The sequence below is a fragment of the Onychostoma macrolepis genome, chromosome 01 (genome assembly GCF_012432095.1).
Source record: "Onychostoma macrolepis isolate SWU-2019 chromosome 01, ASM1243209v1, whole genome shotgun sequence".
NCBI classification, from domain to species: Eukaryota; Metazoa; Chordata; class Actinopteri; order Cypriniformes; family Cyprinidae; genus Onychostoma; species Onychostoma macrolepis.
Window position 1 is genome coordinate 46615142 of NC_081155.1, and position 26292 is coordinate 46641433.

The 26292-nt window shown below is 36.5% G+C and overlaps 2 protein-coding genes across 3 annotated transcripts; both read right to left on the reverse strand.

Moving 5' to 3' along the window:
- Positions 1-1318: 1318 nt before the first annotated feature.
- grk1a (G protein-coupled receptor kinase 1 a) lies at positions 1319-8853 on the reverse strand. The gene is made up of 7 exons (XM_058752534.1): positions 8152-8853; positions 5873-6000; positions 5172-5329; positions 4994-5077; positions 4684-4808; positions 2983-3184; positions 1319-1611 (listed from the first exon to the last, which is right to left on the reverse strand). Exons 1-7 carry the CDS (start codon positions 8851-8853, stop codon positions 1319-1321), a joined length of 1692 nt encoding a protein of 563 aa, XP_058608517.1.
- Positions 8854-10414: 1561 nt separating this feature from the next.
- Positions 10415-25657, reverse strand: tfdp1b (transcription factor Dp-1, b). Of its 2 annotated transcripts, none has more exons than XM_058789256.1 (12): positions 25498-25657; positions 24241-24310; positions 22578-22644; positions 20852-20955; positions 18767-18876; positions 18050-18212; positions 15492-15638; positions 15352-15420; positions 13581-13732; positions 12340-12506; positions 12126-12180; positions 10415-11072 (listed from the first exon to the last, which is right to left on the reverse strand). In XM_058789256.1, exons 2-12 carry the CDS (start codon positions 24250-24252, stop codon positions 10943-10945), a joined length of 1176 nt encoding a protein of 391 aa, XP_058645239.1. In that variant the 5' UTR covers positions 24253-24310; positions 25498-25657; the 3' UTR covers positions 10415-10942. The 2 variants fall into 2 exon arrangements, with proteins under 2 accessions (XP_058645239.1, XP_058645230.1); XM_058789247.1 differs by having other exon boundaries at positions 20852-20961.
- Between the last annotated feature and the right edge of the window lie 635 nt (positions 25658-26292).

A 26292-nucleotide genomic window follows, 5' to 3' on the forward strand; every position in this document is an offset into this window, starting at 1 on the left:
CTCTAATAATACAGCATAACAAGAGATTTATAAGCAGTTTTTTTGTAGGCTGGTCATTTTCGACCAGAAACACCAGAAGTGTAACAAAGTGGGGGAAAAATCCCACAAAATTATAAAAATGATCACATTTCTTGGGAAGCTGTTAAACTGTAAACTCAGAAAGTTTTAATACAATGTGATAAGATTTTTTGGGAAAATAACCAGAACACAAAACCCAAACACAACATGAGAACACTGCAAAAAAAAGACGTATCTCACTTAGTATTTTTGTCTTGTTTCTAGTCAAAATATCGACAAATTCTTAAATTAAGATGCATTGACTAGATAAGCAGAATGATGTAAGATATTTAGTCTCGTTAGAAAAAAACTAAATTAAGTGAATTTTGCTTAAAACAAGTAAAATGATCTGCCAGAGGGTAAAGGAATTACTCTTAAAACAAGATTATTTTTATCATTTTGCGTATCTAGTAAATGCATCTTAATTTAAGAATTTTCAGATATTTTGACTAGAAACAAGACAAAAATACTAAGAAAGATAAGCCTTTTTTTTGCAGTGAATTAATTTTACTTACAGTTATTACTGACTGAGCTTTACGGATGTCAAAAGAAAGACTGCAAAGCATTTCACTCTTCATTCTTTCCTCATACTTAGATATTCTGTCTCATTCGGTTCTGTTTAAAAGCCTAAATGCTAAACGTGCTTGAACAGAACGATGCATTTACACTCAACGAGTGCTTGAACTCAGTTTACTGCTCAATAAACTCAATAATAATAAGATCAATAATCACTAATATCAATACTCAGAGTGCACCCTTCACCCTGAGCTCTTAGAATATATGTGACCCTGCAGCACAAAAGCAGTCATAAGCAGCACAGCTATATTTGTAGCAATAGCCAACAATACATTGTATGGCTCAAAATTATACATTTCTCTTTTATGCCAAAAATCATTAGGATATTAAGATCATGCTCCATGAAGATATTTAGTAAATTTCTTACCGTAAATATATCAAAACTTCATTTTTGATTAGTAATATGCATTGCTAAGAACTTCATTTGAACAACTTTAAAGGTGATTTTCTCAATATTTGATTTTTGCACCCTCAGATTCCAGATTTTCAAATATTGTCCGATCCTAACAAACCATACATCAATACAAAGCTTATTTATTCAGCTTTCAGATGATGTATTAATCTGAATTTCAAAAAACTGACCCTTAAGACTGGTTTTGTGGTCCAGGGTCACATATGTCAAGCTGTTGAAAGCAGCTGAAGCTGGAAGCTCATCTATGTGGTGATCTGAGAGTTCAGTGCTGTATTATGAGACGCTGCAGGTGGAGGATTTGGGCGGCTGCTCCAGGATGGACTCTCGGCGCAGGTCGTTGGGCACCGTGCCGTTCGGACCCCACACGTTCAGCTCGCCGTAGATGCCCGTCTCGATCATCTCCTCCTGCCAGGGGATGGAGATGTTTCCCGACGCAAACTCATCGTAGAACGTCTTGTCATCGTCCTCCAGACAGACCCCCTTCACCGTGGAGAAAGCGCCCACGTCGTCCAGATTCTTGGCGTAGACTGTCTTGGAATCCGGAATGAAAGGAGGCGGCAGAATCCCTGTAGGACACCAGTGTGGCGTTAGTGCACTCAGAAGACAAGATCTGATGGATCTGCACTAGTGTTCAGTAAGGGTTTTTCATCTGCTCGTCAAGGCTGCATTTATTTGATCAAAAATACTGTAAAAATTGCAAATATTATTATAATTTAAAATAGCTGTTGAATATAAGTTAAACTGTAGTTTATTTCTGATGCGCAGCTGTATTTTCAGCATCATTACTGCAGTCTTCAGTGTCACATGATCTTCAGGAATCATTCTAATATGCTGATTTGCTGCTCAACAAACATTTCTGATTATCATTAATGTTGAAAACAGTTGTGCTGCACAATATTTTTGTGGAAACTGTGATATATTTTAATTTTCAGGATTCACAGATGAATAGAAAGTTCAAAAGAACAGCATTTATTTGAAATAGAAATCTTTTGTAACATTATAAATGTCTTTACTGACACTTTTGATCAATTCAATGCATCCTTGATGAATAAAAGCATTAATGAATAAAAAAATTCTTACATCGCCCAAAATTGTTAATGAAAAGTATCACAGTTTCCACAAAAATATTGTGCAGCACAGCTGTTTTCAACATTGATAATAATCAGAAATGTTTCTTGAGCAGCAAATCAGCATATTATAATGATTTCTGAAGATCATGTGACACTGAAGACTGCAGTAATGATGCTGAAAATACAGCTGCGCATCAGAAATACATTACAGTTTAACAGATATTCACATAGAAAACAGCTGTTTTAAATCATAATAATATTTCACTGTTTTTACTGTGTTTTTGATCAAATAAATGCAGGCTCAGTGACCAGAAGAGACTTTATTCAAGACCATATGTGACCCTGCAGCACAGAAGCAGTCATAAGCAGCACAGCTATATTTGTAGCAATAGCCAACAATACATTGTATGGGTCAAAATTATACATTTCTCTTTTATGCCAAAAATCATTAGGATATTAAGTAAAGTTCCATGAAGATATTTAGTAAATTTCCTAGCGTAAATATATCAAAACTTAATTTTTGATTAGTAATATGCATTGCTAAGAATTCATTTGAACAACTTTAAAGGTGATTTTCTCAATATTTAGATTTTTTTGCACCCTCAGATTCCAGATTTTCAAATAGTTGTATCTCAGACAAATATTGTCCGATCCTAACAAACCATACATCAATTATTTATTCAGCTTTCAGACTATGTATAAATCTCAATTTCAAAAGATTTCCCCTTATGACTGATTCTGTGGTCCAGGGTCACATTTTTAAAAATCGTCCTGATTTCAAATGTTTGATCAGTAGTGTAAAGTTAAATGAAATGATCTAATCAGAGGAAGTGTTGTGTTTGCAGTAAACTCTCATCATCTTCTCACCTGCGTCCAGTTTCCTCCAGTTGATCTCGCTGAAGAAGGGATGCGCGCGCATCTCATCACACGAGCCGTTCTTGAAGCCCAGTCTCTTGTCCACCTCTTTAGCCAGCAGACCCTCACAGATGGACTTGGCTTTCTCACTGAAGGTTTCTGGGTAGGTCACCGGCTCGTTCAGGATCCGCTTCTTCACCTCTTTATTCTCCACCTGAGGAGCACAGCATTTATTACACGAAGAATCAAAACAACAGTGTGTTTGTAAGTACAACAGAGTAAAACACAAACAAACACATAAAGCTGAAGAATGTGTGTAAGCAAGCAGCTGACGGCAGACATTGACTTCCATAGTATTTATTTCTTTCTTTATTTTTTGCATACTATGGAGGTCAATGGGAACCATCAACTATCTGGTAACAAAATATCTTTCTTTGTGTGTTTGAGAGCTAAAAGAAACTCATACAGGTTTGGAACAACATGAGGGTGAGTAAACATTGACTGGACTTTCATTTTCGGGTGAACTATCCCTTTAATGCTAATTAACACATCTGACCAGTAGGTGGCGCCGTCACCAAACCATCACAGCATCTTCAGGAAATTATCCCAAAATCATTACATTCACATTTAAGCATTTGACAGGCATCCAAAGTGACTTTCATTGCATTGAAGCTAAAAAAGAAAAAATGCATTTGATTACTTCATGCATTAACTGGGAAACAAACGCAGGACTTCAGCATAGCAATGCAATAAGCAGAAACAGCATCCACAACTGATTTACAACGCTTTGCTGTATCAGAGTTCTCTCAGTGCATGTTTAACAGCATGATCTGATCTTCTGTCCAATGCACTGCAAAAAAAAATAATAATAATAAAAAATTCTTCCTTAATTTATATTGTTTTCTAGTATAAATATCAAAAAATTCTTGAATCAGGATGCATTTACTTGACAAGTAAAACAAACTTTTTAAAAGAAAATATTATCCAAATTTTGCTGCAGGAATCAGAAGAAGTAGTGTATTTCTCTAACCTAACAGATGTGAATTAAACGAATGAATTAAATGCTATGCATTAAATCCATGAATATTACTCTACTACATCATCTGCACCTGCAGGTTTACTATGGAACTTCATGTGTAGTGTATGTTAGGAGGATCTGTTTGTATCTGCTGAGTGGTTCACTAGAACACAGGTTCACATTTACAGAAGTGCCATCAAACGTCTCTTTATAGGGATATCACATGGTGCTCGCAATGCCAAGGTCATGGGTTCGATTCCTAATGAATGCATGAACTGATAACATGCATAACTTGAATGCAATGCACACATAGTTACTCAAAGAATGTAATATATTACTCATTACTAGTTACTCCTTTCAAAAGTAATATTGTTACTTTACTTATTACTTTCTGGCAACAGTAATTAGTTACACTACTAGTTACATTACTTTTTCTTCACGCCCCACAGAAGTTGTAACTGTGTATCTTCCAGATAAAATGATTCTAGAATGTTAGTGCTAGACAGACTCTGCATCTCGTGCATGACACGCCATTCTAAAAATGCTACACTCGAGTTAAAATGAGTTATTTAGAACAAGGCCTTGCACTTTTTCTCATTCCAAGCAAACGCGTGTTTTGCGCGAGTCGCTGTGGATAAAAGCATCTGCTGAATGCATGAATGTGATTCTAATAAAGATCCTCTGTTGAAGATCACCTTCTCTCCTCGAGTCCTGAAGGGTCCTTTGGCGGCGATGAACTCGTACAGCGTGACCCCGAGAGTGAAATAATCTACTGAGTAATCATATTCTTCACCCTTGAGCAGCTCCGGGGCCATAAACCCTGAAAACACACACACACACACAGGTGAAAATGTTTAAGAATGAACCTCGCAGCATCAGCACTCATGAGCCAATATCAACCTGCTTTTGTTTAACGTTTATATGAAAGTATATGAGCATCAAGATAAGATTCTGGGAGTGTGAGTTTTGATCATGATCTTTTTTGAACGTGCTGGAGGTTTTCACCTGGAGTTCCAGCGTAGCCTTTGGTTTTGAGCTGGTCATCTTTGAGCTCCACAGCCAAGCCGAGGTCAGAGATACGGACGTGACCTGAAAACACCAGCATGACATGTGTGACCGAAACGACTCTCAACCCATCAGATGTGTGTGTATGTTGATGAGTGATGCAGTTTAACATGTTCACCTTCATTATCTAGCAGGACGTTTTCTGGTTTCAGGTCTCTGTAGATGATTCTCTTCTGGTGAAGATGCTCCAGGCCTTGAATGATCTGAGCAGCATAATAACACGCTCTGGCTTCAGAAAACCCTGGGTTATTCTCATCCACATTATAGATGTGGTACCTGCAAAAGAATGACACACTCTTTAAAATATTTCCATATATTCATGAAAAATTAAATTAAATTAAAAATAATATATGGAGCCAGCAATCACAGGCAAAGCCGGGCAATGACATCATCAAAAATGCAGTACATCACTGCCATTTCAGGCCTTTGGGTCAAAGGTTACAATGAGACTTAAACTTAACATTAAACCAGTAGGTGGCGCTGTCACAAAACCACTGCCCTGAGCTCTTGGGTTCAAGATCACGTTCTAGATTTCATCCGAACAGCTGAAAGAACAGGTGTGATACAAGCGATCGCCCAGGTGATTTCACTGGGTTCAAAACACATGCTTTTGAATATCCAATATCTATGTGATTTATCGTATCAGAAAGGTTCTAAAGACTATCTGCACCAAATTTGGTGAGGATCGGATAAACTTTGTGGGAAGAGCAGCTAAAATGGTTTTGCTCTAAATCAGTCGCTACAGGCCAAAGAAGGCCAGAACAACATCTGGATATAATACAAGCAATAATAATATGGTCAATCTAAATGGTCTCTAACCTCAGGTCTCCTCCGTTCATGATGGTCATCACCAGACACAGCTCTGTTTTGGTTTGGAAGGCGTAAGCCAGCGAAACGATGAATCTACTGTGAACTCGAGCCAGGATCCGTTTCTCCACCATGGCGCCCTGTGACAACAGAACATTTTCTTTCATGTTCATGTCAATTTTTCAGTCAAATTGTTGTTAATGTAATTTACAATGAAAGTTTAATTTGAAAAATTATGCATTTTCACTAGTGCTCTGACATTTGGACTCCACTGTATATAAAAGCATATTTTTCAAATAAACATACATGCAGAAAGAGCAAAACATACATAATAGATTTTAAGAACTTCGGTATACGAAGACAGATGTTCTCTTTATATATGTGAACCAGTGCACTAGTTGTCCTAGTTTTATTTCATGCATTATGACACATGCAAGATGCATTTCCCAGTTTTCTGTTTCACAACCGATGCGTAACAGAAGAATCACATCATTAATGATGCTTTAGCGACTGTTTCCAAACAGCACAATAATCTGTCAATGAATGATGTTTTCATGCTTGTAACTATGAATGAGGTCATTATTAACATCTACTGAATCATCTGTGGACTCTCATTGGACAGCATTCAACATTTACATAAGGACACATGTACAGTCAGTATCATCTCCAGCGTTCTACCTGTCCAGGATTTCCACAACAAATCTGTTCCATAATTAAATGTGTTGGAGTTGCATTTCATAATGAGCTGAAGGCCAAAGCACTAAAGCTTCATCGGCTCTAATGCTGCCACTGGTCCACAGCGCTGTTCACTCATCTGACTGATGCTTACAGACAAACACTCAAACGCGTGCATATCTGATCAATACTGATGAAGAATGAAGAGGAACATGATGCTCTGCTGCACTCAATGTCCTTTATCATCACTGGAGGTTTTCATCATTTATTCCAACGGAAATCAGTCAACAGTCCAAAACTGATACAAGCACAATCTAATTTTGAATGTTTGGTCATTTCATAAGTTGTGATCTAAAACAGGATCGTTTTGTTGGAGTGAAGCGCTAGTAAAGCATATTACCCGCAGTAAAGCCTTCACCTTCATCATCAATGTCACGTCTGAGCTGCTTAATCGCACAAAACCAACATGTCAATCAGGATCCACATCCTGTTATCTAAGCATTACTAGTCTTGCAATACATATCTATTACCCTGCATGGACATCTCCATTAAAAAAAATGAGGAAAAGGTACCATTTGTGCCTTGAAATGTTCGGTTTTGCCTTTACTTTTACCAGCAATCGCCCAGTTGAATTTATTGGGTTCAAAACACATGCTTTTAAATTTCCAATATCTCTGTGATTTATTTTATCAGTAAGGTTCTAAAGACGATCTGCACCAAATTTGGTGAAGATCGGATAAACTTTGTGGGGGAAAAAAGCAGCTCAAATGTGACCCTGGACCACGAAACAAGTCATAAAGGTAAATTTTCTGAAATTGTGATTTATACATCACCTGAAAGCTGAATAAATAGGCTTTCCATTGATGTATGGTTTGTTAGGATCGGACAATATTTGAAAATCTGGAATCTGAGGGTGCAAAAAAATCTAAACATTGAGAAAATCACCTTTAAAGTTGTTCAACTGAAGTTCTTAGCAATGCATATTACTAATCAAAAATGAAGTTTTGATAAATTTACGGTAAGAAAGTTACAAAAGATCTTCATGGAACATTATCTTTAATTAATATCCTAATGATTTTTGGCATAAAAGAAAAATGTATAATTTTGAGCCATACAATGTATTGTTGGCTATTGCTACAAATATACCTGTGCTGCTTATGACTGCTTTTGTGCTGCAGGGACACATTTGTGCTTAAAAATGCCTTTCTTTGTACTTTTACACATGATCGCCCAGTTGAATTTATAGACTTCAAAACACATGCTTTTATATTTCAAATATCTATGTGATTTATTTTATTAGTTAGGTTCTAAAGACTGTCTGCACCAAATTTGGTGACGATCAGATAAACTTTGTGGGAAGAGCAGCTCAAATGGTTTTGCTCTAAATCAGTCACTACAAGCCAAAGATGCCCAGAAAAAACATAACATTTACCCATTTCAGGCTCAGAGTGCCAATAGTCATTTATCCTCACTAAATCCATTTCAACCCTATTAACTTTACATTTCAATAATTTGAACAGATACTCTTTATTCTATAATTAGTAAGTCCTTTGGACGCCAATGGCACCTTTTCTCAGGAAAGATCCTCAGCCAAAGGCATCAAGCTGCTTTCATACCTCATAGCCTTTCCTCTTCTTCAGCCTCTTCTTGTTGAGCTTCTTGCAGGCGTACAGCTTCCCCGTGGCCCTCATCTGACAGGCGGACACCTCTCCGAATCCACCCTTACCCAGAACACGGAAGTCCAGGAACCAGTCCTCGCCTACGGGCTGCATCTCCAGCCACTTCCACTGGAGGAACCGCTTAAAGTACATGGTCTCTAGATAGAAGGTGAAGGGAACCTCTTTGAGAAAGTCGAAAACGCTGGCCAGGATCTGCACAAACAGGTCATCTGCCGCTTCCTCGTGCCGCTCCTTCACCTTGGTGATGTCGTTCTCGGGTAAAAACGGGCAGAAGTGCTTGGCCGAAGGCTCCATGTAGCGCTGGAGGATTTTGCTGGCTTTCTGAACTCGGTCTTTATCCTCGGCGGTGTCATACGCCTCGATGTCCTTCCAGAGGCGACAAGGGCCCTTATACTCGTTGGTGGTTTCCAGAAACTCTTGAAACAGTCGCTTACCAATGGGCTGCTCTACACAGATGCTCTTAAACTGCAGATCCAGAGTTTCTCTCAGACCTTCGCACACCGTGATGTGGGGCAGCTTGAGTTTGGCGTGGAACTTCTTGTCTCGGTTGGCCGCTGGGTTGGCCGTGCCATCGAAACTGCCACGGGCCGAGATGTATGCCGAGTTGGCCACCACCGTAGTCAGGCCGCCGATGTCCATAGCGAGGCGAAGGAGCTAAACTGGGACTTTCGTAGTGAGAACGAGACGAGATTGGCAGCTGAAGGGTCACAGCGAGAGCATTGGAGCTCAGCGCCGTGAGACTAGTCCTCACCGGAGAAGAAGTGTGGGATTAGATCATGAGATGCAGAGGAACGGACAGTGACCAACGGATCCAGCACGACGTCTTGAGTCTGATGGCAAAGTGAACGATAAGCCCTGCAACACACACTCAGACAGATCCACCTGACTCAACATCTTTCATAAGGCTTTATCCTCTAACTCTATAATACCTTCCTCAGGTTAACACCTCTCACTGATGCGAAGCGAGAACATCACTCACCACAATGACACTCCAAACATCCTATAATTCAGAGTTCAGAATTGCTTCATCAAATGACTCGAGCACAACACCCTGCAGCACAAAAGCAGTCATAAGCAGCACAGCTATATTTGTAGCAATAGCCAACAATACATTGTATGGCTCAAAATTATACATTTCTCTTTTAAGCCAAAAATCATTAGAATATTAAATAAAGATTATGTCTCATGAAGATATTTTGTAAATTTCCTACTGTAAATATATCAAAATTAAATTTTTGATTAGTAATATGCATTGCTAAGAACTTCATTTGGACAACTTTAAAGGCCATTTTCTCAATATTTTTTGCACCCTCAGATTCCAGATTTTCAAATAGTTGTATCTAAATATTGTCATATCCTAACAAACCATACATCAATGGAAAGATTATTTATTCAGCTTTCAGATATAAATCTCAATTTCAAAAAATATACCCTTATGACTGGTTTTGTGGTCACATTTAGTCATTCTGCAGAACATGAGTGACCAAAGACATACAGTATGTTGATTGTTATTTTCATTCACATTTACCATTGTTTGGCAAATTTTCATGAGCGAAATCCAGGCATTTCATTAGGAATCCACACTATAGGAATTTTGCATAAGGGGCAAAAGATTTTCACATGAAGATTTCACATGAATTTGCCATATTAACCAACAGAAATCTTTCACTAATTCCATTAATATTCGAAAAGAAAATGTGTGCAGAATTGGGTTTTATCCTCAATGAACTGACTGGAAGCTAAAAAGTCTCTATATGAAGATGTTTTTCATATCAAAGATTATGAAGACAAACAATTCTCTTACTTCGATTAAGGATTATATAGACATTAAATGTATTTCGATGTTTGGCATTTTAAGTTAACAAGTAGGGTGTTGAATGAATGCAAAAAAAAATAAATAAATGGTGCCTAAGGAAAGCCATCTTCCTTCTGATTTTACTGAACATAACAGATAAAAGATCAAATTTAGTGTTATTGCACATGTAAACACTGTTGTTGTTGTATTATTGGACTATATGAATCATATTGTTGCTATTTAGCACTGATTTTCTCTTAATCTTTTGAATGAGGGTCTTGCAGGTTTGATATTTTGCTAATGATGAAATAATGATTGTATACTAATTTCAACTTTCACAAACACTCTTAAACATCTAATGTTATTTAACATCACTCAGACACAAAAAACAACCACACAAGCATATAAATCATTCTTTCAGTTTAATTTCTATACATGTATAAGAAAAGTATATTTCCTTAGTATTTGTTACATTGTACAAAAAAGGCTGGACGTTTGTTTGGAGTTGTTGATCTCATGTTCATAACGTCTGTGATTGGAGAGCTGCGGTGATCAGAGCTCCATCTGTCACGACAAACGTCTAAAAAAAGCTCCAATATCAAAAATAGCTGCCTATGAGAGCGAATCACAACAAAACGGTAGAAAAATTCAGCCTCGGCGAACAGTGCTAAACGTCCCTGTGTAACTCACAGCGCAGGAGTTTCTTCAAAAGTAGCCCTGAAGTGAGAGCCGATCATTGGAGCTTATCTGCTCATAAGCTACTGAAGATAATAGACTGAGCTGAAGAATTATGGGAAGCATTTGAGGGAATCCTTACAGCAGGATCACAATTTGGAGCTTCAAACAAGAACTGGGGGAACAAAGGGAATCTGCATGTGATCCCAAAGACGGGTTCTGGAGCTCAAACTCTGATTCAGCATCTCTAGGGCCGTCCTAATCGTCCTCATCATCATCAAAGTCCTCCTCGTCTTCTTCGTCCTCCTCATCCTCCATGTAGGATATGGGTGTCTCCACCCTGGAGCTGCTGTGGTGCGAGCCGTTGGAGCTGGACGCGCCGCGGTCACTGCATGCACACAGAAACTCTCATTATTGGCTGAATACTTATAAAAATATATTAAAATAGTTACACAAAATGTTTTTATTTTTAAAGAATTCTCTTCTGCTCACCAAGCCTGCATTTATTTGATCCAAAATACAGCAAAAACAGTACTATTTTAAAGCATTAGTAGTAAGCATTACTATTTAAAATAACTGCTTTCTATTTGAATATATTTTAAACTGTAATGTATTTCTGTGATGCGCAGCTGTATTTTCAGCATCATTACTCCAGTCTTCAGCATCACATGATCTTCAGAAATCATTCTAATATGCTGATTTGCTGCTCAAGAAACCCCCAAAAAACATTATTATGCTGAAAACAGCTGAGTAGATTTTTTTCAGGTTTCTTTGATGAATAGAAAGTTCAAAAGAACAGCATTTATCTGAAATAGAAATCTTTTGTAACATTATAAACGTCTTTATAATCACTTGATCAATTTAAAGCATCCTCGCTAAATTAAAGTATTAATTCTATAATTTCTGCCCCCTTTCTACAGCCACTGTTTGAATGTTTGCATTTCAAAAATAAATTGGAGTAGAACATAGTTCTGTTATTAAAAAGCTGACATAAAAACTCTCTTATGTGCAATTTAAATGTGTGTACAACTTGATTATTAAATAAAATGTCTTAACTTATTGTTAAATAAAATGTCCAGTTTCAGCTTTTGGTGAAAACAAAATAAACAGTTTAATTTTGGTGAAATAATATTAATACAATTATGCAAAAATTAAATAAATAATATATATATATATATATATATATATATATATATATATATATATATATATATATATATATATATATATATATATATATATATATATATATATATATAGAGTCACATAAATCAGTCATTTAGCATATTATACATATAAAAATAAACACGCATATATATAGCTTTTGGCCAAGTGCATCCTGAATTTTCCATTTTGGCCCAGAATTTTGTTGCATCACTACTTCAATGTCAACAAAACAATCCAATTATCAAATTATGTTTTAAGATCATGTGATACTCACGTGGCCACATGGGACAGCTCTCCTATCAGCTGGTTAATGGCACCCTGCGCCATTTCTACAATATCAGACAAACAAATCAGTTTTCACTCACTCAGCTCAGCACGCGTCAAATCACATTTCTATAGCACTTTATACAATACAGAGTCAAAACAGCTTCAAAATTGGTTCTGAAAGGTCATGTGATTCAGCTGTAAATCGTCGTCGAGACACACACCTGTGACGTACGGCTGCAGGGCTTTGGGAACGAGGGTCTTGGCGATCTTTAGCTGCTCCGGGCTGCAGCGGCCCGACTCCAGGCCAAACGCCATGCCCATGCGCTTCAGCACCTCCACGTCATCGTGGATCTCAAACATGTTGTCAAAGTTGAAGAGATACTCAAACCTGCGGAGACAGAAGTGCTGCGTCATAGGGCTGGGCATACTGCAAAAAAAGGCTTCTCTCACTTAGTATTCTTGTCTCGTTTCTAGTCAAAATATCTAAGAATTCTTAAATTAAGATGCATTCACTAGATAAGCAAAATGATGTTAGATATTTAGTCTTGTTTCCAGGGAAAAAACTATATTAAGTGCATTGTGCTTAAAACAAGCAAAATGATCTGCCAGTGAAGTAAGGAAATTACTCTTAAGATTATTTTACTTACCGCACTGGCAAATAATTTTACTTATTTTAAAGCAAAATGCACTCATTTCATTTTTTCCCTGGAAACAAGACTAAATATCTAACATCATTTTGCTTATCTAGTAAATGCATATTTTTTTTACTAGAAACAAGACAAAAATACTAAGTAAGATAAGCCTTTTTTGCAGTGTACGTCCCGATTCGATTCTAAATACACAAGCTCTCAATTCAATCAGATTCACGATTTTTTTATTACATTCAGTGAATATAGTTTTAATACAAATGCTATTGATATTTCTAAAAAATGAACAGTAAACATCAGTTTACAAATGGTTAATTAACAAAAAGAAAAAAAAAAATTAATCAGATCTTGTGTTAAATGTTTGCTGAAATAAATACCGGAAATTATCGATTCGTGGCTTTTGAGAAAGTATGTCATTTAAAAAAAACGATTTATCGAAAAATCACAAGTGCTGGATTAACTTTCCAGATTTCTCATTTTTAATCAATACTGATAGGAATTCATAAATCTTAACATCAATCTTTCAGGCTGTACAGTCATTATTTGTAGCTCCTGCCATCCAATAATCACAATAAGCTGTGACTTTTGATATGAAACAGTGTCAGTTTCATATTCTGTCAGTTTTATCACAAAACAAACATTAAATGCATTTTTGTGGCTCTTTAATGTGTGCTGACAGATCGTTGATCATCTCTTTACTACTAGATATAGCAGCAAATAAACAAGAATGAACATGAGGAAACAGAACAACTCACTGAAATCAACCAATAACCATAATCAGTGATTAAACTGCATTAATTAACACGACTGCTCACTTGTCGTTGGAGATGCTGCAGTCGATGACGGTTCTCTTGCTGGTGTTGATGATGATGAAGGGCAGGTGGATGGCTGTGTTTGGAGGTGGAGCTCTCTTGTTCTGCTGCTCCGCCTGACGATTGCGCTGCACCAGGTTTTTAAAGGCAATTTGCTGCAAATCAAGAGAAACCAGACTAATGGCAATCACCATTCATCATCATGAGCACGACACATACTGTACGGACAGCAGGAGAGAAAAGTGGCTTCTGTAGTTTAATAAAATAAAAGTAAACTACATAAATAATGGACATATTATATTAGTCAATTTAAGCTAAATAAAACACTACCACTATCCAAAAATCAAACAAACAAAAAAATTACAAGTAAAATATTTGTAATAAAAGTGCAGGGTTCAAGTGTGTTTAATTGTCCTTAAAAAAAAATAATAATAATAATTTGATTTCATTTCTTTTAACACTTAAATAATTTGGTGCTCAAATGTGCTTAATTGTCCTGAAAATATTGTGCAATTAATCAAGAAAGCGTATCTACACACACAAATACACAAAAAACATATTTCTTTGTGATTTTATTTCAATTGTTTTAGCAAACTAAATGCTGTTATAAGACATCTGTAATGATAGTCTGAGGCTTAAATGTGCTTAATTTTAATGAAAATATTGTGCAATAAAGAAATTTGTCTACATAAAACATTAAATTTTATTTGTATTGTTTTATAACTAAATGCCATTAAATAAGACATCTGTAATGAAAATTGAGGTGTAAATGTTCTTAATTGTAATATATATATACACACACCGGTCAAAGGTTTTTAAACTAAGATTTTTAGCGTTTTTTAAAGTCTCTTCTGTTCACCAAGCCTGCATTTATTTGATTCAAAATACAGCAAAAGCAGTAATATTGTGAAATATTTTTACTATTTAAAATAACTTTTCTATGTGAAAATGTGTTAAACTGTAATTTATTTCTGTGATGCGCAGCTGTATTTTCAGCATCATTACTCCAGTCTTCAGTGTCACATGATCTTCAGAAATCATTCTAATATACTGATTTGCTGCTCAAGAAACATTTATTATTATAATAATAATATATATTTACAACAGTTGAGTAAATTTGTTTTCAGCATCGGGGCATGAAATTATACAAATTAATACTTTTATTTAGCAAGGATGCAGTAAATTAATCAAAAGGGATGATAATGACATTTATAGTGTTACAAAAGATTTCTATTTCAGATAAATGCTGTTCTTCTGAACTTTCTATTCATCAAAGAAGCCTGAAAAAATTCTACTCAGCTGTTTTCAACATCATCATAATAAATGTTTCTTGAGCAGCAAATCAGTATATTAGAATGATTTCTGAAGGATCATGTAACACTGAAGACTGGAGTAATGATGCAAAAAAAAATCAGCTTTGAAATCACAGGAATAAATTGCATTTTAAAACATTCAAATAGAAAGCAGTTATTTTAAATAGTAAAAATATTTCACAATATTACTGCTCTTGCTGTACTTTGGATCAAATAAATGCAGGCTTGGTGAACAGAAGAAACTTCTTTAAAAAACCTTGTGGTTCAAAATCTTTTGACTGGTAGTGTATATATAGTTTTATTAAATTGGATGCTGAAAAACAATTCAGTTCTGAGGTTTGTGCTTTAACTGAAGTGCAAAAACATCAAAACAAAAGCCTCACGTTACTTTTCTTTCATTGCACACATCGTCCATATGAACGAGAAGCTCACTGTGACAGACAGGAAGTGATGCGATGTACCTGCAGAATGAGTTCCTGCAGCTGCGACTGCTTGTGTTTGATCCTCTCCAGTCGTCTCTGCCGCTCCGCCTTCAGGACGGAAGACAGGTTCAGAGGCGTTCATCAACACAAACCTGACAGAAAGCCACAGACTCACTGACCTCCAGATCCTGACACTCCTGCGCAGAGTTGGTGGGGAACCCGATCCATTTGATCTCCTTCTTGTCTTTGGAGATGATGTTCATGGCCATCAGGACGTTCAGAGCGTCGTAAACCCGTCGCCGGATGTTCTTCTGGTCATACACGTGCTGGAGGAGAAAGCACACGAGCTTATTAACCAAAATATGAATTCATCAAGTATAATCAATATCAATATAGTAGAGCTTCACTGCAAAAAATGATTTTGTCTTATTTCCAGCCCAGATATCTAAAAATTCTTAAATCAAGAAGGATTTTCTAGATAAGTAAAAATTAGTCTTGTTTTCAGAAGAAAAAAAAAGTTTTTGCTTATAACAAGCAAAATAATCTGCCAATGGGGTAAGCAAAATAATCTTATTTCAAACAGAAAACAAGATTATTTTTCTTCTCCCACTGGCAGATTACTAGTTTTAACGCGAAATAAACATGAATGAACATCTCACCCCTCACGTAATCACTCAAACAGTGTTTCAATTGTGGAAAGACGTCATTAAAACAGCTCGTAAAGAAAATGTCATGCAGCTTTTCATTCACCTCAGGCAAGTCATCAGTGTCTACAGCTCGTTATTTGCTGGAGAAATGAAGTCTACACTGTGTGCATATTTTTTTGCCAAGAAAATTCTACCAATTCCAAACCACATCAATCTTAATAACTACTATTGATTTTGTATTTAATCATTTCTAAGTTATATATAATTGTCTATGAAGGCTGAAAGTCAAAAACTTCTTATTTCAGGTGTGCTGAATTATTAGGCAGGTTTTCTTTTACAGATAAAATGAGCCAAAAAAGAGATTGAACTCAGAGTAAAAGTAAATAATAATAATAATAATAATAATTAAATGCCCATGAGAAGGATGCAATACTAATGCAATAATAGAATTAGCAAAGTTAAGGCATGACCATTGGGCAGCGAAATGCTCATTGGGTCAGCAAGGTCAGAAAAAACAGGTGGAGAGGAAAAGACACGTTAACTGCGCAAGAATTAAGGTGAAGAATTAGCTGTGAAACCATCAGGAATCATTTAGTCTCCAGCACCATCATTTTCCAGAACTGCAACCTTCCTGGAGTCTCCAGAAGTGCAAAGTGTCAGGTTCTCAGAGACCTTGCTTGGGTAAAAAATGCTAAAAAATAACCCTCACTTAATAAGAATAACATGCTGAAGTGTTGTGAAATACATGAAGACTGATTTTGTATAGGCTTTATGGACAGATAAGTTGAGAGTGACTCTTGAAGGACTAGCATCGCATCCTCTTGTGCCACTGTTTGAAGAATGTATCTTCCAGAATCTGGCAGTAAGAGCTCATTTAGGAGCTCATGAGAAGTAAGACAGACTTCTCAGGATAGGAGATGAACTAAAATGAGCTCCTAAAACTTACTGCCAGATTCTGGAAGATTAAGACAATTATATATAACTTAGAAATGATCAAATACAAAATCAATAGTAGAAGATTGATGTGGTTTGGAATTGGTAAAATTTTCTTGGCAAAAAAATGACCGTAATATCAACTTGCCTAATAATTCTGCACACAGTGTAGTGAAGAGTATTTTGCGAAATATTAGACTATATACACTTTACTAAATTTTACTTTACCTGTTAGTGAGGTCTTATTTAATGTATATATAGAGGCCTGCATGAGAATGGAATGTGCAGACATTACAAAAACGCATTTTAAGGTGAAGATGCACATCCTATTTTGACATTAGATCACAAAATGTGTGACGAGGCCTCCTGTCTACTGCCTAAAAACAGACTGAAGAACAGCCAAGAAAGGAAACAATAACAACTAGTGAAAGTGAAAGTGGCATGACATATGGCCAAGTATGGTGATCCATACTCGGAATTTGTGCTCTGCAATTAACCCATCCAAAGTGCACACACACACACACACCGTGAACACACACCCGGAGCAGTGCGGTATGAACTACACATGAAATGTATTGAACACGCCTTGAGGAAACCACTGTATAAAGGAGAGCGCAGGCACAGACACATCTATAGTCTCTCGGCTTCACTGTCTCTGATAACCAGTGCTGGGAAGTAACTAGTTACATGTAACTAAATTACGTAATTTAATTACAAAATAAATGTAATTGTAATCCGTTACAGTTACTGAGAATGTGTAATTAAATTACAGTTACTTATGAAAATGTTAACGATTGTAATATGACGAGACAAGTTTGTACAAAATGTAGTTGTAGTTCATGCATCTTTAACATTTACATCATGCTGACGACAACATGTGTGCTGCACTTGGAATAGAATTTTCTTTAACTACAGGGTTAATAAAGAAGAAGTTACTCGAATCATGTTGTGGTTACATTTTGCAAAAAAAAAAAAAAGATTATTTTTTTGGCCATATCTGTAACCTATTACATTTCCAAAGTAACCTTCCCAACACTGCTGATAATAAAGTGTATCTTCTGGCATCAAGACTTCGAGAGTGATTTCTCACGGAAGTGGCAGAAGCCAGCACACGACAGGAAGTCTGACAGGAAGTGAGGTTAGGGTTAGGGACCAACCGCATCGTTTGGGGAGATGTTGTTGTCTCCGGAGCTCAACTCGGACACCAGCTCATCCGCCACCTCATTGTAGGACGTCACCACTTTCTTCTGCACCTTCTCACACACCTTCATGGAGAAATGCCGCAAGCCCTTCCCGTTCTTATCGCCCTTCCTGCTGCGCCTGCCAGAGGAGTCACATGACAGGAAGTTATGGGTATTATCACAGCATCAGTGAGGTTTACAGTCAGCGCTTTCCATGAACAGGCACAAACAAATAAACAAAAAAGCATGTCAGTGAACGATAACATTGTGTCTGTGTTTACAAAAACACTTTTTTCCCCAATAGAACAGAACGATTTGTCTAAGAGCCTGAATGATGTCACTTCCTGTGTGCAAAGTCCATCTGCTTCAATAAGAGGGAAACCATGCATAACCCTGTTAAAGTTGTGCAGAAAGTATGGAACACTGCAAGACATTCTAGTTTCAGTATTTAAAATGAATACTAGTGCTGTCAAACAATTAAATCGCATCCAAAATAAGTTTTTGTTTACATAATATATGTGTGTGTATTACGTATAAATATTAGTGCCGTCAAACGATTAAACACTTTTAAATAGACTGCAGCAATTCTCACACACTGTTTTGTTTAGTTCAGAATCACGGGAGAATCGTAAAGAAAAAGGTGATTCTCAATCTATCCAGAATGGTGCAGGTCTAGCAGGCGGGTTAACTAACCCGGTCGACCAGGGCGAGGACTCTTGCGTCTGGAGGTGTGTGGTTGGTGTGTGTGGGCTGGTTAACAGGAGGCCGGCGGGGACGCTGCTCCTCTGAGGAGTTCCTATCACCTGCGGGAACAGAGAGACACCAGACCACAGGACACTCATCATCATCATCATCGCAATTCTCAACACAAACAAAAATTAGGGCTGGGAAAATAAAACGATGCATCGCGAATCAAGAAATGATTCTGAGATTTTCCGAATGCATGGCGATTCTTTCTGGAGTGGATTCTGAGCTTAGTTTTGAGCAGCAGGTGGCGCTGCACGCTCCAGAAACAGACGTACTCTGCTCGCTTCCAAATCCTTACACACACTCCAACCTAAAATAATCATTCATAAGATTGGAAAAGGTTGAAGCGAATCACAAGGGTGTGTTTACATTAATCTGGCGTCATAAAAGCATTCTGAGCCGAGGTGAGATTACAGACTCAGCCGGACACACAAGTGCTCTTCAGCGCTCTTCTTCATCAGCGTTTGAGTGTGCGGATCAACACTAGAACAGAGCGCCATCTGCTGTTAAAATATAAGCTCAGAATCATGATGCATTCGGAAGATCTCAGAATCCATCCACGAATCGATGCTGCAGCGATTTATCGTCGCATCCCTACAGAGTGAATTCTGTGGTCCAGCTGGTCTCGACCCGTGAGCACCTGAGCACATCTACCTGTGTGTAATAATACAGAGATGCAAACAGGTAAGGAAGGAAAAAAAGATGAGAACATTGCGCAGATCGGGGGCATGTGCTCCACACGGAGATATTTGCTTTACACGCTCATTTGAAGTTACCTTATTTAAAAAATTTTATTACCTTATATGTCCAAAACTGTTATTTTGTTTAACATCTTGTTGCAACATTTTACAGAAATCAAGATTGAATATATTTGGTCAAAATCCCATGTTATAAAAGATGACGTGTTACGCAGGTTTTTAAAGACAGTACAACAAACTACGATGGAAACACTTTTACAGAATAAATTCCTTGTGACTGCGATGGGAAAAGCATAAAGCTGGAGAAACCAATGGACCGATCTCATTTCACAGCATCTGAAACACTTGAGCAAAGTCTCGTCAAAGTGCTTCGTTATAATTAACTCCAAGAACTGCGTTCCCAAACAGCAGACTCCGAAAATAAGATAACATGACCACGCTTCGTCTGCGCGCTCTGAAGCTTGTGATTTATTGTCTACACAAATTATTACATACAGTACCTTCTACTGCAGCAAATGTTAGTTAATCAGGAAGTGACGATTTTGTTCTCTTCAACTCGCTGGATGGAAACGGTGCTTTATTCGCAAATGTTTAAAGCGATATTCTGATTTTGCGCATAGGTTTAATTCGTAACTTTGTATGGAAACATAACTAATGCTGACCTAAAAATCTCTCTCTCTCCACCGTTCCCACATCTCAGACCTCAAATACATAACATATCACCCTTTTTAGACAGTTTTTGAAGTAAAGAAAATACTATATAACTTATTGAAAACCAGGGGCCAGTTGCATAAACTCAGCCACCATGTTAAGACTGTGCCTTAAGAACTAGTTTGACCAACTAGCAGTTGCCAAGGGGTAACCAGTCTTACTCTTCCAATACAAATAAGACCAATCGACCTTTTCATAACTGAATTAAAAGTTATGACCAGTCTTGAAGAAAAAAAATCATCTGACTAACTTTTTAAGAGTAGTCTAAACAGTTTATGCATCTGGCCCCAGTTCTTTATTTACCCTTGCAAGACCCCCCCCAACCCCATCTCTCTCAAAAACACTTTCTCACTGGACCTAAGCAAATCTCACAGGTGACATATTTTGATCCCAAAAAAGTGAGGAAAGGTGAGGAGTTTGCATCTATGATAATAGGATGATGAGGAGAGTAATCCTGCTGACTCCAGCGCTCTGTGATCCGCTTACAGACTCTCCCGGGTCACCTCACACAATGTTAATGGAGGGTTTATCGCCATGGAGATGGTGGGAGGGGTCTGTGTGTTGTCATGTGATTCGAGAGCAGGATTCAGTAAACATGGAGTATTGATTGTAAGCATCTTACCACGTGTGGCAGCATGTTAATGCCTGCAGCGGTGAGAGTTTTGGGCAGAATCTGTTTGACCGCAGAGACTGATGCCGGATGAACCGTCAGGAAGGACAGAACACCTGCAGCTGCGGACACACACACACACACACACACACACACACACACACCTCATTAATATTCATGAGTGCAGTGTTTCATCACAGCGACCCCTGCAGGTCAGGAAGCCTCCGTCACCACATGAGCACAACAAGGAGTAACTCCGAACTCATTCTCAGCTGATTAGAACAAGCAGACGTTTTGTTTACAGTAAAGCAGCTACAATAAAAAGACTTTAAAAGCAATAAGCTTGAAATTTTGAGGTGATCTAAGAAAATGAATTCATCCCTTACTAGGTTAACTACACTAAAAATCTTACTGACCCCAAACTTTTGGTAATGTTTGTTGAAGAAGTCTTTTCTGCTCACCAAAGCTGCATATATTTGATTAAAAATACAGTAAAATAGTGAAATATTATTACTTTAAAAAATAGCTGTTTTCTATGTGAATATCTGTTAAACTGTAATTTATTTCTGTGATGCAGCTGTATTTTCAGCATCATTACTCCAGTCTTCAGCGTCACATGATCTTCAGAAATCATTCTAATATGCTGATTTACTGCTCAACAAACATTTCTGATTATTATCAATGTTGAACACAGTTGTGCTGCACAATAATTTTGTAGAAAATGTGATGCATTTTATTTTTCAGGATTCACAGATGAATAGAAAGTTCAAAAGAAAAGCATTTATTTGAAACAGAAATGTTTTGTAACATTATAAATGTCTTTACTGACACTTTTGATCAATTTAATGCGTCACTGATGAATAAAAGTTTTAAAAACCATCTTACTGACCCCAACCTTTTGAGTTGTGGTGTACTTGTAACTAGAGGTCAACCGATTTTACCGAAAGCTAGGTTGGACCACACTGGCCGATACGATTAATCAACCGATAAAACAGATACTGAACGAAAACTAAAATAGTGCTATACTATAAAAAATAAAAAAACACTATTGAACCACAATTTGTAAATTAAAAAAATATTAATTATTAAATTAATCATTAACGTTAGTTCATAGTTCATTAAGTAATGTCAACAGAAGAAGCTTTAAATTTTAAACATGTATTAGTAAATGTTGAAATTAACATTCTAACAAAGAACAACACTTATACAGCTTTCATTAATATTAATGTTACAAATAGACTCTTAACGTAAAGTGTTACCATTTCATCTCAAAAGTTGTGCTTAAAGATGCACATCTTTAAATATCTACAAATAGGCCACAGCATTGAAATTATATACATATGGATATTGTGTGTATACGCTCACACTGTGTTTATATGTTTCTATTTTAGAACACTTGATGATTATCTAATCAAAATAACAAAATATGTTAGTCACACAGCTCAATAAATGAAGCATACTTCATTAGAGCCACAGAAAGACAAACTTTCGCTGATAAATGCACAATACACAAGTTTACAGCCTGTGGTGAAGTCATTACGTACATTAATAATTATTTGGGACGAATATAATGCAACTTAATGGAAAACTGTGTGAATGGCGCTCTGTGGCGTGGCAGGATTTTCTGTCGGCTGCGTTTAAATCCGCGTCTGAAGTTTCCCGCTCTGTGGGACCCTTAGTGAATCAGGTGTCATTACCCATCATGCACTGAGCTGACTGATGGTTAGTGTGTACTCACGTTTCCCTGGACTCAGATTCTGGTTGACAAACACCTTTATCTCTCCATTGGTTTCTTTGAGTCCAGCCTGAAGATCAGAGAGAATCATGAGCAGATGAGTCTCCTCTAAGGATGGTTTGAGATTATAATGATCAAATATGCTGGAATCAACATGAGTTAATTGGCTGCTGGTTGTGTCTAGTAATCTCTGGTGTAACCATCTAAACTTCAGAAAAAAATCTTTTAGCGAGATCTAATGAGAAATTAAATGTGCAAGTCTTGCAGCTTCGATAATGACACGTGACAACAGACTCTGCATGAAGAACCACACACACACAGCATCAGTTTCAGTTCAACATGAACATCACAGATCGTCACGGCTCACATCAGGAATAACTACAATCATCATACTGTTTCTGTGCTGTTAGATTTGTTGATTTCATCCACACTTATAAGTGTGAGTTTTACATTTTCTTCCTTAAATGGTCAATTCAGACTAAACCACAATACAACATTACCAAACTCATGTAAACAAAGAAATAAAGGCTGTATTAAAACAGTGTGTCATTATAGTTTTTATTCATCTTCTGAAGTTTTTATTTGTACATTTTCTTTTTTTCTTTATAATTTTAGTAAGTTTTAGTAGAGTTGCTGTTTACACAGTTTTATCAATTTTAATTTCAGTTATATTCAACAGATAATTATTGTCTTGGCTAGGGATGCACCGAAATGAAAAATCTTGGCTGAAGCCGAACAAAACGAAAAACTGGGCCGAAGGCTGAAGACTGTTTTCGTGGTTTTCATGTATTTTGCCAATTTTTGTTTTCACCATTGCATAAATAAATAATATAAATTTTGCTTTTTACTGTTTTGTCTTGCTTTTCAAAGGAAAAAAATCTATTACACAACAACAACTTAAAAATATTTAATTAACACTGAACATTCTAACAGACATTATACCAACAAAACACAATTTAACTTAAAATTAACAAGTTAGTAAAATAATAAGTTAATTTTTGAGACCCCCTTCTTGAATCAGGCATGTATTTTTTACTGTACAAATAGATGCAAATTTGAACACTATGTGAATGTTATAATAATTGTATTAATATAGCTGTTGTAATTATTATTATTATTATTATTATTATCATTATTATTGTCTTACTTTTTATTTTATTTTATTTTACAGAACAACAGCAAAATTACAATACTTCTAATATTTATGAATGTTGATGGAGCTTTTATTTTGGCGGAGACCCCCAGGAAGACCTCAGTGCTTCTTTTAGTTGACACCAGCAGATTTATAAATGATTCTCATTAAGAATTTGTGAAGATGTTTGTCTCTCGTATCACATTGTCACATCCACGCCTTGTAAAAATTCATAAAAATGTGACTGAGCAACTGACGAGCAACACTGTTCCAGCGCAGATTTTCCTCACGCTTTGAACTTTGAACCCTGGCTAACAAGCAGTTTATGTACTAATTGATTAAGGCCATTTCACGATTTCAATCAATTTCGGCCGCCGAGCATTCGGTGCGTCTCTAGTCTTAGCAACCAGCAAAGATAAACTGTTTTTATATTAATATTAGTATTTTTAATGGCTCTCAGTTATAAGAAACTATAATAACCCTGCAATAAACACACGTTTGAGTGTGTAATCTTGTAATGTGTGCGATTCTCACATCTTTCGCCATGATGTCTGTGTGGTGACCGGAGCGTGTGGTCAGTCTTTGGTCTGTGACTGCAGTTCAGCTGAAAACACAAATATTACACATGAAACAATCCGCATGACAAGCTTAAAAAACAACAACATGGCATCAGACTCTATTCATTTTAATCTGAATTAAGATATTTTAGTATATATTTTAATATATAGCTTCAACATACCTCATGAATGGTTAAATGTTCTCTCCATTGTGCAATAACAATACATGCAATAACCTTATATTTATTTGTTACCACCGTACAACCTATTACATCCCTACATCTATTTTATCTATAGCATATTTATTTTACAATATTTTTGTTTATTTATATATATATATATATATATATATATATATATATATATATATATATATATATATATATATATATATATATATATACTGTAGGTGTATGCAACACTAAAACAAATTCCTTGTATGTGCCAACACACTTGGCAATAAAGCTCTTCTGACTTCTGAATGACATTGGCAATGTTTTGTGTTAATTATGGCACAATATTCTGAAAGAAAAACAACAGAATCCAATGTAATGCATTTACTTTTCATCATCCAATTAATTCAAATTAATAAGAGAATCGTTAGTTTCTCGCTGAAAGCTGTTTTACTCAGATATTCGTCGCATTTGAGCAGTAAAACGGCTTTGTGGTTTTATAAACAGGCCAAATGAAACATTTGAAACGAATGCTTTTGAGTTCGCATTTAAACGAAGGAGAGATGTTAAAACACTGGCAGCTGATGAAGAGAATACAGTAAAGACAACTGTACAAATCAACAATTAGGTGTGATTAAACTGATGAGAGATGACCGCGTGACCTACATTTGCTCAAAATATAAATGACCCAACCATGCAAACTCGCATACAGTCCGATATGAAGTTATATAACGCATGTTTAATAAGCTCAGACCCATGATTATTAGATTAAGATGAATATTTATCAGCTCTAAGTGAATAACTCGCGTGCTGTAAACATAAACAAACAGAAGTCGCACTTTTCTGGCTTGTTTTTGTGTTTAGATGAACGGATGAAGCTTCTGTCCGTGCGAGTCATCCTCGCGTCGCGCTGTTGACGCGTCGTTCGCTCCTCAATAGATAACTATTTATCGCGTTAGCTCGACGCGGCTACAGCTAAGCTAACCGAACCTAGCGAGCTAACACTCACACACGACACACAAACTTCATTAACACACGCTGATTGTCGCCCTTTCTCTCACCTTAACCAGCCCGCTCACAGCCGCGTCATAACTCGCGCCGATATGTACAGTTAGATGGAAGAAATCTGTATTTATCGCGCCAGAATCGGAGCGTCTGCGCGAGCCGCCTCAGCTGCTACACACAGCAGTCAAACTGAGCTTGGCGGTGTCCCGCGAGGACGCGCGCTGATTGGATACGCGCGGTGTGACGTCAGCGCGCATTCACAACTCCGCACGTAACGCATCGAAATCTTCGGAACTTTTTTTTTTTTGTTATTATTAATACCAAAATACTTTATAACAAGTGCAAAGAGTGCAAAATATCTAAAAAATAATAATAATAATAATAATAATACAAAGAAGAAATTAAATTAAATAAACTAAAAAACTTGTGGGGGATTATACACAAGGTTAAACATTAAAAGCAATTTTTGACTTTTGACTTGATTTCTTGTTTTTTATGCCCATCAAAGATAAAACGTAAGAATTATAACCAACCAAAAAAATTGACAGTAGTGGGTTCTTACCCAAAAGTATAATAAAAAGATTAACAATATATTGAATACGGGAGTTAGAGTTACAATAAAAGAAAATAATATCAAAAGTGTTAACACATATTCTGACATTTGTTTTTGTTTTACACAACTCGTTTAAAAAGAAAATTAACACAAAAGAAGAATGTACACACAAACATCACAGAAAATAATTTTTCTTTCAATATTTTCACATATACTTATTAAGCACAGTATTACAAGGGTATGTAATATTTTAAATGTGACTTCCTTTATTTTGTTTGTTAATGAATATTTGTGCGGA

Excerpts from the sequence above, each read along its gene's own strand:
- grk1a (XM_058752534.1), bottom strand. The coding sequence starts at position 8,853 with ATGGACATCGGCGGCCTGACTACGGTGGTGGCCAACTCGGCATACATC. Across the intron at positions 5,330-5,872 it reads ATGAACGGAGGAGACCTGAG|GTACCACATCTATAATGTGG; the intron begins GTTAGAGACCAT and ends ATTCTTTTGCAG. Across the intron at positions 5,078-5,171 it reads CGTCCTGCTAGATAATGAAG|GTCACGTCCGTATCTCTGAC; the intron begins GTGAACATGTTA and ends TGGTGTTTTCAG.
- tfdp1b (XM_058789247.1), bottom strand. Across the intron at positions 12,507-13,580 it reads TGCAGCATCTCCAACGACAA|GTTTGAGTATCTCTTCAACT; the intron begins GTGAGCAGTCGT and ends CTGTCTCCGCAG. Across the intron at positions 12,181-12,339 it reads CCTGCAGCCGTACGTCACAG|AAATGGCGCAGGGTGCCATT; the intron begins GTGTGTGTCTCG and ends CTGATATTGTAG.